The sequence below is a fragment of the Neopelma chrysocephalum genome, unplaced genomic scaffold (genome assembly GCF_003984885.1).
Source record: "Neopelma chrysocephalum unplaced genomic scaffold, ASM398488v2 Primary Assembly neopelma1_82, whole genome shotgun sequence".
NCBI lineage: Eukaryota > Metazoa > Chordata > Aves > Passeriformes > Pipridae > Neopelma > Neopelma chrysocephalum.
In genome coordinates this window covers 4,340,860-4,358,096 of record NW_020897744.1, presented here as the reverse complement: position 1 = coordinate 4,358,096, position 17,237 = coordinate 4,340,860, and the positions used below count along the sequence as shown (strand labels likewise).

Genomic DNA, 17,237 nt, shown 5'->3' with positions numbered 1-17,237 from the left:
CAGAAATACTTGTCCCAACTATGCAGTTTTTAGACACAACATGGTCTTGAGTTTCATGCCATTATTCTGCCACCATCCTCCCAGAAATGTTCCCAGGATTATCTGATTTAGAGTAGATCAAATATGGCATTCTGTTTGTTAGTCCTTCTTCGAACAGTAATCCTTGGAGAAAGTCAAATGGAGGTTCATAGGATGTGGAGAAGAGGTGGGAGAAGAGTGTTAAACATGTTTCCATTGACTGTGGAGAAATGATTAGTGGTTCCAATCCATTTAGCTGGGTCATATTCCCAGTCCTTTGTATGAGTTTTAGTCTCGTCCACCACTGAGTTTTCCTGGTGGGAATCCTCATGGAAAGTTGAAGGACACATGCACAAAATGAAACAGTAGATATTTATCATGTCAGAAATGGCTTTGGAGATGGGAGTTAATAAAAATGGGGGGAAAGACAATAATTTAAAATGACAACCCAATCCAGACAGTGATGGTCTCACAGACATTCTAGAATGTCCACTCAGAAAAAGAACATAAACTTATCAAGCAGATTTTCTGTCTTTAATATGCTCCAGCTTTTATGCCAGCCCATCAGATTTACCTTCTTACTTGTGCTCAAAGAATCTGCAGTGCGTGGAATACCAAATTCCTTGGGAGCTAAAAGGTGCTTTCTTAATCTCAACATGTTGTTTTCATTTATTGGCATTTGTGGAGAAAGTCAGCTGAGGGCTTCTTGGGATTTTTATTTCTAGTTTGTGGGCACTATTAGAAGGGCACAGAAGAATATTTTCTATTGCTGTTGTGGGACAGACCACGGATTAAAGCCCTGGTTCAACAAGGCATCTCTATTCAGGATAATACTTGAGCATGTAAGACTATTCTTATTTAAAATACCACTTTAACTGTGATCAAGTGTTTCCTGAATCAGGTCTAAAGTGGATGAGATGGTAATTTTCCTTTATCTTGGAGCAGGGGCTTATTTTCAAATAAGTCTGGAGCTTGGGAGTGAGGGACAGAAGAAGGAAAAAAAGAAGGAAAGAAAGAAGGAAAGAAAGAACAAACAAACACACAAGGAAAATGATACACCAGCCAAAACCACAGGGATGATTCAGAAAACAACTGTGTGTTCTATTAAAGCAGATGGAGAATTGAATAAGGATTACAAACAAAGCCTATGTTCTTCATTAGCAATAACAGGAGACTATAGAGAACAGCAGCACAGTGACCCACCTCTTTGAACTCCTGGATCTGGGTTTGTTCAAACATAGAGAATACGTTGGAACCACCTTCTATCTTCTTCTTTGCCTTTTTGGGAGCCTGTAATACAAATAAGAAGTTCAAATATATATTCTTTTGTCTGTTAAGCACCCATGAAAACAAATTCCATCTTCAATAGAAAGTAAAATATATACAGTCAAGTAATACAAGAGGATTGTGCTTTGTTATAACAAGGTTTTTGATTCAATCTTACATATATACATAAATAGGATTGAAGATATGTGTGTGTATATATATAATAAAAATTGCTCTCATTGAGGATTTTTATCACTCCCTGCTGGAGTGATATCATTCCCTTCTGGAACCTGACAGCTCAGATAAACAAGGACACTGTCACTGTGCTGTCTTAAAAAGGTGAGACCCGAAGTGTGACTCAACATCACGACTGGTGCACTGCCTGTTCCCCCAAGGAACTGCCTGTTCCTGGGGCAGAGTCACCTCCACCTCATGGATTACAGACTATCTGATTCAGGACACACCTCCCCTTCCACACTGGCTTTCCAAAGCTCAGTGCTTCAGGAGCAGCGATGTAATCTTATGGAGATATAAGGTAGAATTCCCAACCTGCTGTTCTCAAGAAATTCCAGCAGTTCAGGGAAGTACCTACAGGTACTGCTTCTTCCCAGTTCCCATGCTGGGACCAGCAGCAGGAGGCAAAATGGGGCCCTGCACGAAGACTCAGTTCAGGAACCATAAAGGGAAATTATATCATTTCCTACTCACACAGAAATGTTTAGAAATCTGCTCTGTCTGGACCAACACTGACTGAACAGATTAATCCTTCCTGTGTAGGAACACCTTCTACACTTGAAACCTATATTCTTTTACCAACCTATGACTCTATACCACATTACCTTAGTAAACCATGTTATTTTAATATTCCAGATAGTCATCTTAAATAAAAGGGCAGGACTGCTTTTATCACCATTCCGTAGTCTGGAGGCTGAGACAGAGCAAGACTGGGGAAAGAGCTACAATGATATCTAAGAATCTAATGCTCCCTAAAAATCAGTCAGACCTAGACTTCATTAAATATCTTTGAATAAGGGCCCAACCAACTTGACTAAGACAATACAGTTCTTGTTCTGCAGTAAAAAATAAAATCTGTGATTTCTAAGGATTACAGAAATGTTTTAACCACAGCATTATCCTTACTTGGGGCAGGATAATAAGCTGCATTGCCTTTTGAGTTCCCTTCCAGACAGATTACTTTTTTCTTTATCATTTTTACTTTTAAACTTCATTATCATAGTCCCACCTGGTTCTCGTGTCACAGAAAATTAGTCTTACTTAGTTTGGGCTATTCTGCATGAAACAGAAGGCAACTTCTACTGTCTCCTTTCATCAAAATAAAAAAGCCTGTGAAAGTTCAGATTCAATACTGATTTCAAATATCCTGAGGAGCAGAGCAGCTCAAGGAAATATTCCCACTTGACTCTGTTTGAAGCATACATTGTCTGATCAATTTAATTTGCCAGGCAGATTTCTGCACTCAGCCACCCTGGTTTAGATCCCAGGATATGGATGGGGGGAAATTAGGGCAGTGGTAGGCACTCTTGCACATACCCACACTCCAGACCTGTCAAGCTCCAATTAGCTAATGCAGAGCACTAAAATCTGGAAATAGGAATGGAAATCAAATGAAAAATATATTTGCAAGAAGGATAAAAACAAGGATAGAATGCCACCACAGGCATGGAAAAAAGAAGTTAATAAGTGGAATGTTTAATGAATGTAGAAATATTGATTTTGGAATAAACAGATTCCCTCCTCCTCCTACACATGAAATAAGTGTTATTTTTGAGCAGTCATGGGTAATCTTCCACATAACGTGAGGTGCCTGGTGGAGGTTTTCAACACTTCCAGATCGAATGGAAATATTAGGAACAATCCTCTGTATTTACATGCATTTGTTCCCTGAGGTAAAGGGGAAGCAGATGTTCCCAGTGGAATGGATTTCAGGCCTCCGCGCCCTCGGAGGGGGAGCGGTTCTTCTCTTGGGTTGTTGGTCTTGATGGAGATAAAACATGCTTTACCCTGCTCTGCTGTGGCCAAACGCAGCATCCATGTTCAGCATGATAAATATTCCCCAGAGCAGCAAACCATCTGTGTCTCTTTAATCTGTCACCACAGCACAGGGCAGTGGGGTCCAGCTCCTGGAAGTGCCAAACACTGGCAATTCCTCCATTAGTCCTCAGTTTAATGGGTTCTCTGTGCTGTAAGGCTTTAAGGAAGGATCGTAGATGTAAGGAAGGATCAGATAAACCCAAAAGCTCTGGCTCAATATCTATTAGAAACAGACCAGCAAGTCAAAAACCACCCAAAAGTTTCTTTACTTTAGTGAAGTCCTTTTCAAAGGAAAAAACTGGTTATACAGGGAACAATTACTGAAGTACCATAGAATCATAGTATGGCTTGGGTTGGGAGAGATCATCTAGTTTCAGCCTAGAAGAAATTCTAGAAGAAATTCATCCCAGCATATTTGTTCAATGTTACTCTCTGGTTTATCCTCTCCAGGGATGATAGAGTAGATCAGTGCCTATGTTGCTCAATCTATCTCTAGTTTTTCTGTAGCTCTGGGTGTGGATCTTATTTATGACCTGTTCACTTGTGGAATGGGGCTGAGACCACCAATATATTTCACAACAGCTGCTGGGTGGGAATGGCCTCCTACCAGCAGTGTCAAACTAAGCCTTTTAGCACAAATTATATAGAGCACCTGGGATTACCAGGTCCCAGTATTGTAGTTTATCTGCCCTGAAAGGCCAGGAAATTCATAATCACAGAAAGAAACTGCACCCTGATTTTGCACAAGTGGTGGGTAGGTAGGTGCTCTGAGGAGGAAGGATGAAAGGTAAGTAGGTGGAGCAGGAACAGAATAGGGTACATTGTCACTGTCTTTCTGGTGGGTAACTTGAATTAAAAGGCAGCTCTAAGAGAACAGAAATAGGTCTGTGCTGCTGTCTGACAATTCCAAATGCTCCAGAATTTTTTAATGAACACAATCGGGGATCTGACTCCGGAGTATCTCTCTGAAGGAGCGGCATATTAAAAAGAACATCACAGAACTGATCAGACATATGGTTTCTAAACTGCCAAGGATTCAGGAGGTGACCTGCAGAGGAGCAAGTGGGTGACTGACACATCACTTCTGCCTGCCTTGATTTCCCCACTTGTGACACACAAAGTGTGCTGAGCTGCACTTTGCAGAGATAGAGCAGCTCTCACTGCAACATGTGCTTGGAGACTGACATACAGAACGTGCCAGATGAGGAACTGAAGAGCTGAGGGTCCCCTGGGCTCAGATTCTGAGGCCTCAATAGCACAGCAGTGGGAAGAGTGTTGCAACAACTGAACAAGCCTATTAATATTCCTGCCTGAGTGTATTAATCATCCCATTGTGAAGAAAACAACACTTCACTTTAGAGGAGAAACCGCAGGCCTGTCGTGTATCACTCATTTGTCTTACTAATGTTAGCACTCTCTCAATTAGCCTGGGTTTTAAAGGGTCTTTTTTGGTTGTTTTGAGGGGTTGGTTTTGGTTTGTTTTAGAAGGTTTAAATGAAAAAGTGGAACCATACCAAAATCTGGTCCCAGGAACACTCTGTTGAACCAGGCATTTGCTCTGAGCTGAGTTTCCTTCACTGAGGTTCTTTATATTCCTCCTCTCTGGCAGTGTCAGGGAGCCCGAGAGAACAAGGGTATGCAGGGACACAGGTAGGCAGAGACAGTGAGTGTGGATGGCCTTTGCCTTGCTGGATGGAAGAACAGGGATTCATTTTTGTGTGTATGTTCAAGTGAATCAGAGTAAAGAAATCTCTGATTTCTGGATGACCTAAAAGAAAAAGGGGCAGTGAATCAGTTTATATCTCTATATGTAAAGGAGGAAGGAGATAAATATACCTGGTTCTTACTTCAGAACATAAGGTGTTGTTTGCCCTGATAAATTCATAAAAGGCTGGTGCTAGAACAGGTTCATGGCACCAGAGATACAAAGGAAGTGACACTGGATTATCACAGAACTTCATCATCTCAGACCTTCAGTGAATTTTGCAGACAGAGAGTCCGATAAACCAGCCAAGCTCCTGCAAGCTAAACACAGGCACAGCTCCCTGCCTGCCTGCTCAGGTGCACACTTCTGCCCTTCAGTAATTATAGAGTAACCAATCTCTACTCAGCAATTTCTGCAGAGCAGGAGTGTCTCCACAGGCAGTCAGGAGAGAGGGGCAGCACTCTGCCAGGAGCCTCATTTTTGGTTTGGTTTGGGGACATCTGTTCCTTGTTTGGTCCACCATGCCTTAAAACACGCCGAGAATACTTTAAATAACAGTGTGACAGCCAAAAATGAAATATAAGCAGAAATACTTTCCCACTAAGCAACTTATTTTGTCTTTTTTAAATTTTTCTGCCTGAGAAGACCCCAGTGGATGAGCAGATCCTGTAGAGGGAAACAGGAGTGTACACTATTAAGAACCTGATTCTGTTGTCTTGTACCCTTATGTGTTTACTCAGTCCAAGGCAAAGTAGACATAAAATACTACCAGCCTTGCACTTTTTGTACTTCCTTCCTCTACAGCTACATCTGTGACTACAGAAAAGACAGAATCATCCATCATTTTGCTCAGATTCTGTCCCCTGCTGTGATCCACTGTACGATGGTAACTCTCACTTACTACTACTTTTTCATTCATCACACTCTCCCCTTGTTTTTCATCCACTCTGGGATCTCAGTGCTGACATTTCCTGTCTTTGAATTTTTGTTATCATTGAATACAGCTTCTGAATCAGAAGTTACATCTCAGGCCTGGACAAGGCATTTCTGCAGCACTGGACAGGGTTTTTGTTGATTATTGTCTCATAAGTTTTCTCTGCTGAGTTAATTTGCACTGCACCTGCACCAAAGATCCCAGCTATGGACAAGCCACCCTTTTCTAGGGTGGTTTTAGGTCCTTTCCTTGGCAGGTGAGCAGCACAAGGCCAACCCAAACACAAGCCTTTGAGGGAACAGTCTAGAGAAGTAAGAAACACAAACTGCTCTAAGGGCACAATTTGCATTTCAAACAGGCAACAGCCTCAGATCATTCAAATAAACCCCACGTTATCAGAACTGAGAAACAGAAGATCTTTTTATTACCTACTCCACAGTCACAAACAGATCCTCCCTTCTCATCCTCACTCCATTTTGTGTGTAATCCCAGCCTCCCACACAGACACACACACACCTTTGATCCCTGCTAGGTACAAAAATCTCTTGGGCTGCCTCACTCTCCCGTACACTAAACATTCTCCTTTGCCCCACATAAACCCCCTTTCCCATCCCAGCCTCCTTTTTCTCCTGCAGACAAACAGAGGGAAGGCTTTATCTCCCCAGACTTTATCTCAGACAACCTCTCCAACTGCAGACTCCTTGACCTCCATGACCCAAAAATTTGGCAGCTGCTTTTCCCACCCAACAGTTTTTCCTCTCTGGCATGCAGATGTCCTCCTCCCTCATGGGAACAGATGGACAGTCCCTCTGTCTGTGCTCACAGACACACACATGAACACACGTGTGCAGGCACACACACAGACACAGCGGTCACACAACTGGCTCCCTTCCAGCTGGTGAAGTCACTCAGCTTTGCTGGTGCCCGTCCCAGTGCAGGTGGTACATTCCTACAGCAGATCAGAAGATATTTGATCAGAATGCCATCTATTTTGGGGCGTGCAGAACCTGCTACAAGGTGTCACTCGAACTGAATCAACACAGGAATGTTTGGGGAATAAGAAAAAGGCTTCCCTCCACTTCCTTCTGCCTCTCCCCTTCCTTCTCCCCGTCAGCACGGAGCACACGGGGAGACATCACAGATCCAACTCGTCTGAAATTCCCTGGGATAAACGGAGAGCCAGAGACAGTTCTCAGAACTCCATTCCACAGCACTTGTGTGGTCTGCTCTTGTTAGAAAAATTATCTCCCTGAACCCTGCCTCTCTCACTCTCATCAGCCCTGAATGTCAGAGCCTAGTAGCACTGGCTGACTTGTAATTATTTTTTACTATGCTGCTTTGTCTGCACTAATCCTTTGAAAGTAGCTTTACTGCACATCTGAAATATTATGATGCTATAAAACCTCTGTAATATTTATAAATCCCTTAAGACATCATAAAGAGAGAAAAAAACCTCCCCACAGAGTTCATCTAGCATAATTACATATACATTTCCCTCTGATTAATAAAAAATGATCACTTCCTTATGTAAAGATATTCTTCAGCTTTCTTTCATTAAGGCTATTTTTTTCTTTCCATTTTAAATCTGTTTCATGTGTCCCTGTATAGGAAGGTACCTCAGAAGATATTTTCCCAAAACAAAAGGCACAATGAAAAGAACCACCACAGAGAATCATCAGTTGAACTGGGAGAGAGGAGACAGACAAGTCTCTCACTATATTTTCACATTTCTTAAGTTAAGCATTTCATCACAGAATGTCCTGAAATATCTTCAAACATCAATGAGTGTTGGTGTGTCATTGAACTGAACAGGAAGGAAAAAACCTGATGAATAAAATTTTGAAAAAAAAAAAAAGGGAAAAAGAAAACCTAAGACCCAGCACTGGCCCCCCACCCCACAAAAGGGCTGGTTTAGACTTTAGTGAGGCTGATTAAAGGGAAACCTGTAAATCCACAGCTGAAGGGACACAATCAGCACAAGGCACTGCTCACTTCTGAAACAGTGGTGAAGAACAGGATTAGTGTGAAACCACTGCCCTCGGGCTTGCACTGGCTGAAACTGGAAGCTGGTTTGGTGCATGGATTTTAGAAATGACTTTGAGCGGAGTTTTATCCTGCTCAGAACAGCACGTGGGTCACATTCGTCACCTGCTTAAATGGGATCAGGTTTGAACTGAGCTTTGAGAGAGCTTTTCATATACAACTCCCTCTCTGGTGTCCTCCACAATCAAATATTCCACAGCCCCAGGGAGCCACTGGGCAGCATTACTCTAAGACAATTGAAAAGGACCTGCAAAAAGGAGCAAAATAAGGAAAGAGAAAATCACCAGCTTTTTCTATTTTTTTTTTTAATATTGTTGTAGCCATTCCTCCAAATTTGCAGAAGACAAAGATCTGCCCAATCTGCCCACTGTTCCTTAGGCAGGAGTTCTTCTTGGCTCCTTGAAATCACATCAGTGCACCTCTGGTGCAGAGGTGTTGGAGTCCCACAGCTAAAAGTCAACAGTGAGAGGGGCAAAGGCAAGACAGACATTTCTGCAGTACTTCCTGCTTCTCCCTGCAGTCTCGAGGGCAATACAGTCACAATTCCAGAGCTATCCCTTTCCTCACTCCCCATCCCACCACAGCAGACCTTAGCACTGGCACACGGCAGCTGTGCCAGGCATTGCTGCCCTGGTTGTCAGTCTGGGACAGACGTGCATGAGCTCTTCCCCTCAGCAAGTGCATCTACATTCTCTGCCTCACTCATTAGTTAAACAAATTATTAAAGTATTCCTTGGAAGTTCACAGCTCACTCTATGGGACATATCTTCATTCTGGATGTGATACTAAATGAGGTTTCATGGAGTCCAGTGTGATCATTCCTGCTCTGTTTGAATTTAGAGTCAGAAAGAAATACAGACAAAAAACCCCAGAGAGACGTGAAAAGAATAAAACCTACCATGGTGCTGCTGCTCCTGCCACCCCTTCTCTGCCAACCAGTCAGCCAGCAAACACAATGCCAATTGTCTCTTTATATAGTGTCACCAAGGAACAAAAATATGCCTGCTCCAAGTTTAGACAAGAGATGTAAGGTTGGAAAAGTGCAGTAATTGGATCCCAATACCATTCCAAGCATCTGTTCCATGCACAGCTTTTGCTTTCACAGAAATAATGCAGCAGATAAGTGGAGCAGGCAGTTGGGATACAATTGTACAGCACTCACAGCAAGCTGGAGCTGAGGGGACTTTCCCATGTGCTGCTAAATAATGAACACGGGGCACACACTGGAAGATATTAAGTGGACATGGCAACCTGAAAAAGCAGAGAGAGAAACACAATCCTTGAGAAAATGCAGAGGAAACCAGCAATAAATCCAGGCTCCTTTGGTAGCTCCAGAGTCTGGTGCAGGCGTTCAGAGCTCCAGAAAAATGACTGAGGTGCTGCAGAGGTTTATCTACCCCTGGAAGGAAGGCTGGAAAAGCACTGCAGAGGGTAATAAAGTGACTCGGATTGGGTCTCTTTTCCCTGAATCTGTCAAACATGCCTGAAGGCCAGGTGCCATATCCCAAGACACTGCAGACTGGTGGAGAGTCATGGACTTCAGAGCATGGAAAAAGAGATGTGTGGTGATGAATATGGCCTTGAGAGCAGGAGGAATCAGAAGGCAGCATAGGAACCACAAGGGCTGTGTGTCCCAGGGAATGCTTATGGACATTAATGGATAACATTCCATCCCACTGGCATTATCACAATGGGCCAAAACATTAATCAGAATGAAATGTCATAATTCCACAGACATGAAATCATATTTCCCAAAGGTCTAATCTGTGTCTGTGAGAGTATCTATGCAAGAACATCAGAGCATTGCAAACAACAGAAAGAGGAGGTTTTTCAGGAACCTGCATTCAAAATACTTCTCTACATCAGTCAGTCCAACCTTGAACCATGGCAGTGCTTAACCAATCTGCTGAATTTTGAGGCAGACGAGCATTTATGTTTCTGGTTGAACAAGGACCTTGCTCTTTCTCCAGCTCCAGCCCCTTGCAGTGCTGTCATCTCTAATCTTAGATCTGACTGCATCCTCTTCAGAGCAAGGACTGCTTTAGCTGTTGTGAAGCACCTCGAACACCTACAGGGATAATGAAGTAATAAATAAGCAGAATACAATTCATCTGGCTTTGGTGAAATCGCTGTGGATATTCGCTGGAAGTTAGCCTAGTGTTCATTGCTCTGACTTCAGTGACATTACACCAATACCCAGTGTAACAGAGCATGAAAATAAATCCCTGGGTCCTGCTGGAGAGCAGTCCCAGGTTTATACACTGGATTGGGTTTGGAAATCTGAAAAACTCAGAGTGAGGTTTTTGAGGAAAATCTTACACACTTTCAAAGGTTCACTGTGATAAAGATTTATCATATTCACTGGGTCAGATCCTGACTCAGCAAAGCTGTTAAGCATCCACTTAACTTCAAGGATAGGATAGTCCCACTGGAATCCATGGAATAGCTCACATACTTATATATGAGAATATGGTTACTGCTTCTGCAGGATCAGTGCTCTAATCCTAACGAGACACACAAATGAGCAGCAGCTTTGAGTCCAGTGGGCCCAGGATTTCATCCTGGGAATTCTGTGTCCTTTATTGGCAGAATACTTATCTTTTCATGAGTTTGTCCTAACAGCTCTGTTAACAGACCTTTGTACTGTTTCATTGGGAGATTTGTTTTCTCTTACCCAGTAGATCATCAATCATCATTATTATCATCAATTTTCTCATTAGTTTTCCAATTTGATCTACAGGCATTTTCTAATAGCACGTGTATTTTCTACATTGATCTTTTTCTTTTCACAGAATTTCTATATTAAATGAATCCTTCCAATGACATGTTAGGATAAAACCCACACAAAGCTGTGTGTTTGTAATGCACATGTCCTGAGAGACCAGAACCCTCTCTGCCTAGTCTATAAAACAAATCCACTGAGGAATTAAGGGAGACATACATCTTGGCTTTAAAGGTCTGCTTGCTTCTGCAACTGCCTCCAAATTATAGGAAGGCTCCAGACTGGAGGAGGGAGGGAGAGAAGGGGGGAATAACATAAGGACTGAAAAAGAAAGGCTTGAATTTAATTGCCCTAAAAATTTCAATCATTCAATCTGGTAATTAGAGAGCTGGCTGATTCAGAAGGCAATTTCATTTGGGGAAAAAAAAAAAAAGAACCCAACAAGATAATTGATGCTAAGTGAATATTTTACCTGAAATATTAAATACCAAACTTAAGTCTGCCTCCAGGGCTCTTTCTGCTACCCCTTTTTGATCTGTCTTTCTACTTCTTTGTATTTTCCTCTCACATGACTCAACAGAACAGGACACTCCTTCAGAGAATCAGATTGTCACAGGGACGGGTTTATTTGAACTCTCTGTGCTATGAAGGAGACAACATAATGATTTACTAGTAAAGAAAATAGTAATAGGAAGTCTCCTGAGATCCAGCCTGGCTGCAAATCCCAATGAGACTTCCCAGTGTGCAGTCTCTGTGTGTGCCTGACCACAAGCACAGCCTGGTGTCCTACCAAGGGGAGCAGCTTTCTTTGGGAGTTGCTCAGGCACAGGGTAAAAGCTCTCTTTATGAACTTAACAAGAGTGTTTCATGTTTAATTCTGGACTCTCTGATGCTGCAAAATGATACTTAAAGGTAGCTCTGTGGAGTCCTGCAGAGCACTGTGGGTGTCGGTGTCACAGGGGTCTGATTGCACAGGTCTCTTGGCAGGATGGAGGGCGGAGCTGGATTATTGCACAGGGTTCAGGAGAAGGAACTGCTCATTCTCTAACATTTACTGGCCTAATGAACAAGGACAGCATCCCATACACATCTTAAAGGAATGTTGCATGCCTGGAAATTAAGCAGATATTAATTTATGCTACATTTCTAAATGGAGAAATGATAAAGAAAATGCATGTGACACACTGGATTCTGATATCCTGTGCTGCTCTACCTGCTCACTTGGGCACCCTTTTCACACAAAATATTACACTCTATTCCTGTTAACAATGTTAAATTTTAAACTTAAAACACCTTTTTAAGTGAGATTCCATGTCTATCACTGCTCAGGAAACCCGCATCAAATGCATTCAGGTGCCTGTGCAACTTCCATCTTTGAGACGGATTTTGAAAATGTTTCTGATCCCTACAACATTCACTGTCTGAAAAGGCAGATGACAGGACTTGATGACAATTCTTGTGGTGAGATGGGATGTCAGGTGGGTGCCAAATGGAAAGTGGCCTCTTCTCCTAGTTCAGTGGGGCCACAAAAAAGCCACTAATGCTGAATATGCTACATAGGAAATGTAACATATGTTACATAGGAAATGTACAGTAAGTACCTCAATAAGTGTTGGGGCTATTGCAAAACTAAGTTTTGAGACCAACTTCATACCACAGCTTTACACTTCTCCTGCACTCAGAGAGGTTTCCATCCTGCCTTTGAGTGGATGCCTTCAGAAGACATGTGACAGTTTAACATGTGTGGGAACTGAAATCTTCCATATCCTGCCAACAGGTAGGAACCATCCCCCTTTAGGAGAGCTGTATTCCAGCCTTCATATCAAAGGACTCCACTTTCTGCAAGTCCTGGCACTTGTGCAACCTGTGGGTCAGGAGCGTAGACCAAGGACTAAAGGCAGGACATCAGCTAATTCCAGCAAAGCCACCAGACAGAACTACCAAGCTAAGGTGGATTTCAAGCCCTCCAGAGAAACAATCTCCCTTGAACCATCCACTTTTCCTTAATCGTCTTAAATTAATGAGGATGTCACCTTCTTTTCAGATCCACGGTGATTCCCTTTTCCCTTCTCCCCACAGTTATTTTCTTAGCAGCTGATTCCAGTCAGAGGACAGGTTACTCAGTGCTGCTCAGAAAGGCCATTGGCTAAGCTTGGTCTCAGGACTGTATTTTGGAGCCTGGCAACAAGGCAAATCTCAGGCAAGTGAGTCTTACGTTCACTGTATATGAAGCTCCTGCAGTACAGGTACAGAAAAGAGAGAGCTATTACAGATACCTCTGCAGAATTTTAAATAAATTAAACAGTGCAAATTCCACTGTGAATCTCCTCTCTCTGTTGAGCAGAGGCACACAGACCATTTTGGAAGCAGCCAGGGCTGCTGTAACTGTTAATTGAGTTCTGTGCATTTGTTGTTCAGGACACTGACTCCAAACGCCCTGCTCTGAGTTACCCCTCCCTCTCTGAGAATTCATAGCCACTATCTAATCTGACAAAAACTGTGTACTCTTTTATACTTGGAGGTCACTTTATGTTACTTACAGTGTGTTGCATTATGTCAAAAGGCATAACACAACATAATGAAAAGCAGACCGATATAACTCAACCTGACATCAATGACATAATATGATGTGGCTACTGAAAAATGCACCGTTTGTCATTGTTTTGTGTTTCCATCTGATACCTCCTTGCCATTCCAGCATGGGGCATTTGCTGCAGGATTTGGAGAAGGAGGTTATGGACTGATCATGCCTGATTCCACTGTGGCCCGTACAATTTTTGCACTGAGGTCACTTGCTTGGCTTTGTTGGGGCTCCTCCTGAGTTACTCCAGCAAGAATCAGGCTCTAAAAAAATCGTCGCATAAAAAGCAATTACATTAGGAAAGCCATCAAGTTGGAAAATGCAGCTCCTGGGAGTAAGGAAATGACAACACTGTTTCAGTCCCTGTAACCTTAGCTCTGCCCTCTTGGGTAGTAAAGGAGCCTGTGCTGTTTTTCCTGCAGGTTGTCATTTCATTTTGTAGAACTGTGTAGCAAAGCAGCTGCTCAATATTTCTCTTAACTTCACCACGTAGTCTGTGGTCCCATATCTCATTTGCTGCACATCAACCAAATCCTTTTGTGGGTTAGGTACTTTTCTTCTTCCTCTGTTTATTTGCTATTGTATTGTTCTAATTACCACAGTATATGTGTATTTCAAAACCAAGGCTGAATCTGTCTTCCCAACACACCCACGAGGTTGAAACACACTGTTATTCCTTCCTTGTTCCACAGGCAGGAAACAAAAGCCCAAATTGCATCTATAGGCCCAATGGGAAGTCTGTCCTAGGCAAGGCTGGAATGCTAGGCGGAAAAATGCCAACCTTTTGCACTAAACCTTTGGTTTTTTATTGCCTGGCTACTCTATACTGCCCAGATCCTCAGTGGCAAAAGCAGATATGAACCTCAAACAATAAGTGAAAAGAGAATGTTCTGGTGATGCCATGAATCCCCATGCACGAGCTCTGCCTTGTTCGCCATCCAGCAGAACCAAAACAGGAGACCCAAATAACCAAAGTAACCAAAATAATTGAACTAATTGTTTCTTATGAAATCTGCTGTGATATCCACTAGAGTTTTACAGACAAAACCACCAGAAAAACATCTCCAGCTTCTTCTCCTGTCTAACACAGGCCATAGTATTGCATATATCAGTTGCTGTGTCAAGCCCATGTCTTGTGGTGGAGCCAGAACATATTTTTAAATATTGTTGTGGTTGTTAATAATGATATTTTATGTTGATAGCAGTTGGCCAAGCCAGCTGAAGCCATGGCATCCTCAGTGACAGAATTCAGAGCCAGGGGGGTCAGTGGACTTGGCCTCCCTGTTCCACACTGCATTACATGTGCAGTTTAGCACATCCTCTGCTCCCACCTTGGGCTGTTGGCCATTCCAGAGGTGATGTCTCTACATGAACTATTTGGGAGGCCTTGGAAGCAGCGGGACAGGTCACAACATTTGTGCTGCAAGATAGAATTTGATGAGAAAGTAAGTAGTTTCTGCTGGCAAGGCCTGTTCTTTCTGGCAGCAAGAAACCCTGCTGAGAAGTCGGGGTTGAGCAAAGCAGGAGTCAGGAACAGAGGGAGGCTAAAGGAAAGCTAAAGAGCTCTGAGAAACCAGGTGAGATTTAGACATCTGCTGACACCTTGGCCAGGAATCCTCACAGAAAGACAGGCTACATTCACTTGAAACTTTCAAAGCATGGAAGAACCAGCCCACCACCTGACAAATTCTCCCTGTCAGAAACTTTGCCTGAATGTTTCTGTCTTTTATTTAGCTTTTGATGGGGTCTACTATGCATTTTTCTGCCAGGATAAGATCTTCTTTCCTAAATTAATCTGCTGCATTTGTAATTTCTGTCTGTACCCACACGCATGCATAATTTCTGAAATTGTTTAGAATATGTATGCCATGGAGCTTCCTAAAATTTCAGGTTAAGCAATTGGAAGTCTTAACCTAAAATATACCTATATAAGGTTCTACCTCCTCTGAAAAAAATCAGCATAACAAAAGCCAATATTGTTTACAGACAATAATATCTGAATATTGACCCAGTGGCTGAATTCATGCCAGGTATTTGTGGTTTAATTGCAGACGAATCTCAGAGTATGTTGGACCACATCATACTGAATTTTTGGAACTTACACTCCATTGCAGGTTATAACACCCAGAGTGGAATAGAAGATAGGCAGCAATATCACCTTAGAGTACAGCACAGATTTGAGGCTACACCATCCATAAGGGCACTAGAAAAAGGACTGCCAAATGAGGGACAACTCAAGAATTTAAATACAGTGAAAAATGCCAGCTGAAATAGCCACTTTGGAAATTATGGCTACAGTAGCTTGGCATTGCTTTGCAGATGCTGAATGTAGAACATGGTAATAGGGCCATATTCCTCCAGCACAGTAGCCGTAAATCCAAGAACCACAAAGGCATTTAACAGCTCTTTGTACACATCACAAGTTCCCAATTCAGTCCTTTGGCACTTCTCTAAAAAATCATTATGGGAGAATCATCACATGGCATAGTAACAAACTCTCCTGTTGTGCTAAAGAAACAATCCACACTCCTAAACTGGGCTTAAAGTTGTGAAAAGGAGCACAGCACATATGAAGGATGCCATATTCTGACCACACAAACAACAGCATAGATCCATTGTCACCTCTTAGAATGAGTGGGATTATCTGGGATTGACCATCATGTGGTTGAGGACAGAATCTGGCCCCTTTGCAGAATTTATAGAGGCGCAGAATGGTTTGGGTTGGAAGGGACCTGTGAAGATCAGCCAGTCCATAATGCTGGACACTGTGGTTCCACTGCAGGCCAGGGGCTGAAGGTGAAATGTGCAGGAGGGAGGATTGTCCAGCCAGGGAAGCTCAGCTCTCACAGTGGGTGACAGCACGTCCTGCCAGCCTCGGGCATCGGGTGGGACCAGACAGGGAACAGGTGTGAGACAAGTAAGCACCTCGTGGAAAATAAACAGACACATTCACAACGATGCTTCAGCAACTTGAACCCTCAGTCTGACTCACTTGGGCCTTACTTCCTAAATATTTTGGTGACTGTGAGTAGAACCATCACCCTAAACCATGTCTAAATGTCTTTGCTGCTGTCTTTGCCAGTCTGTGCTAATCCTTACTCTGAGCTGAGACTAATCAAGTTCTTTTAAGTTAAGACCCCCCAAGCTATCCTCATTCTGTTGGATGAATTACACTGTTGTGACATGTCTCGACCTGCTGCTCCACTCAGTTAGCTTGCTAACCCATTTTACATTCCTGGCACTTCAAAACACAGACATTAGTTATGTATGCACGTGAGCCAGCCCCAGTGTACTCAGAAATGCAGCACAAAATCCCATGGTAGCTGGAAAATACACACCACAGTCACTCAAACAGGAAGAACTGCAAATGCCACATTCAGAGATATTGTCATATTCCAATATACTCCACACAAGTATCCCAAAAGCGTGAGTCCACACCCCAAAAGTCATGTTTTAGAGGACACAAGGTTTGCAAAATAATAATGACTTGTAATAATTGCATCTCAGATGAGCTGAATCAATCCTTGAGGAGCTAGTCTTCCTCCCTTGTCTGTGAAGGAATATCTTTAACTTGAGCTTTTTGGTTTAAAAACATGTGAAAGAAATCTGGGCCATGAATCCAACATCTTGGCCATACAGAGACTCCCTAAAGCACAAAGTGTCAAACCATGAGAAGAGACAAACCTGAAATGATCTGGATGCACAGAGTTTAACTTTTCTAACAAACAAACTTGACCCACACTGCTTCTTTCAGCAGAAGTCAAGGCAAAGGCTTCTGGAAGCCAAAATCTCTTCTGAAAGGAGGAACAGCAAACTGGTTGTGGTACCTCCTTCACGAGTTGGTTGCAGGTCAGAGAGTGCATGTGGTGACACTGCACTGCCCGGACTGTCCCCTCGGTTGTCCCTCTGTTGTCCC

At 42.8% G+C, this 17,237-nt stretch overlaps 1 protein-coding gene across 5 annotated transcripts in view; it reads right to left on the bottom strand.

Moving 5' to 3' along the window:
• The window catches only part of MYL10 (myosin light chain 10), an 88,866-nt gene that overhangs the window by 12,431 nt on the left and 59,198 nt on the right, over positions 1–17,237 (bottom strand). For 3 of the 5 annotated variants that reach the window (XM_027690786.1, XM_027690785.1, XM_027690781.1), the window contains one exon: positions 1,222–1,308. In XM_027690786.1, coding sequence (XP_027546587.1) covers positions 1,222–1,257 — 36 coding nt within the window. In that variant the 5' untranslated portion in view covers positions 1,258–1,308. Of the gene's footprint in view, positions 1–1,221; positions 1,309–4,850; positions 4,905–8,916; positions 9,096–17,237 lie in introns of those variants that run through there. The other 2 variants (XM_027690784.1, XM_027690780.1) reach the window with 2 other exon arrangements.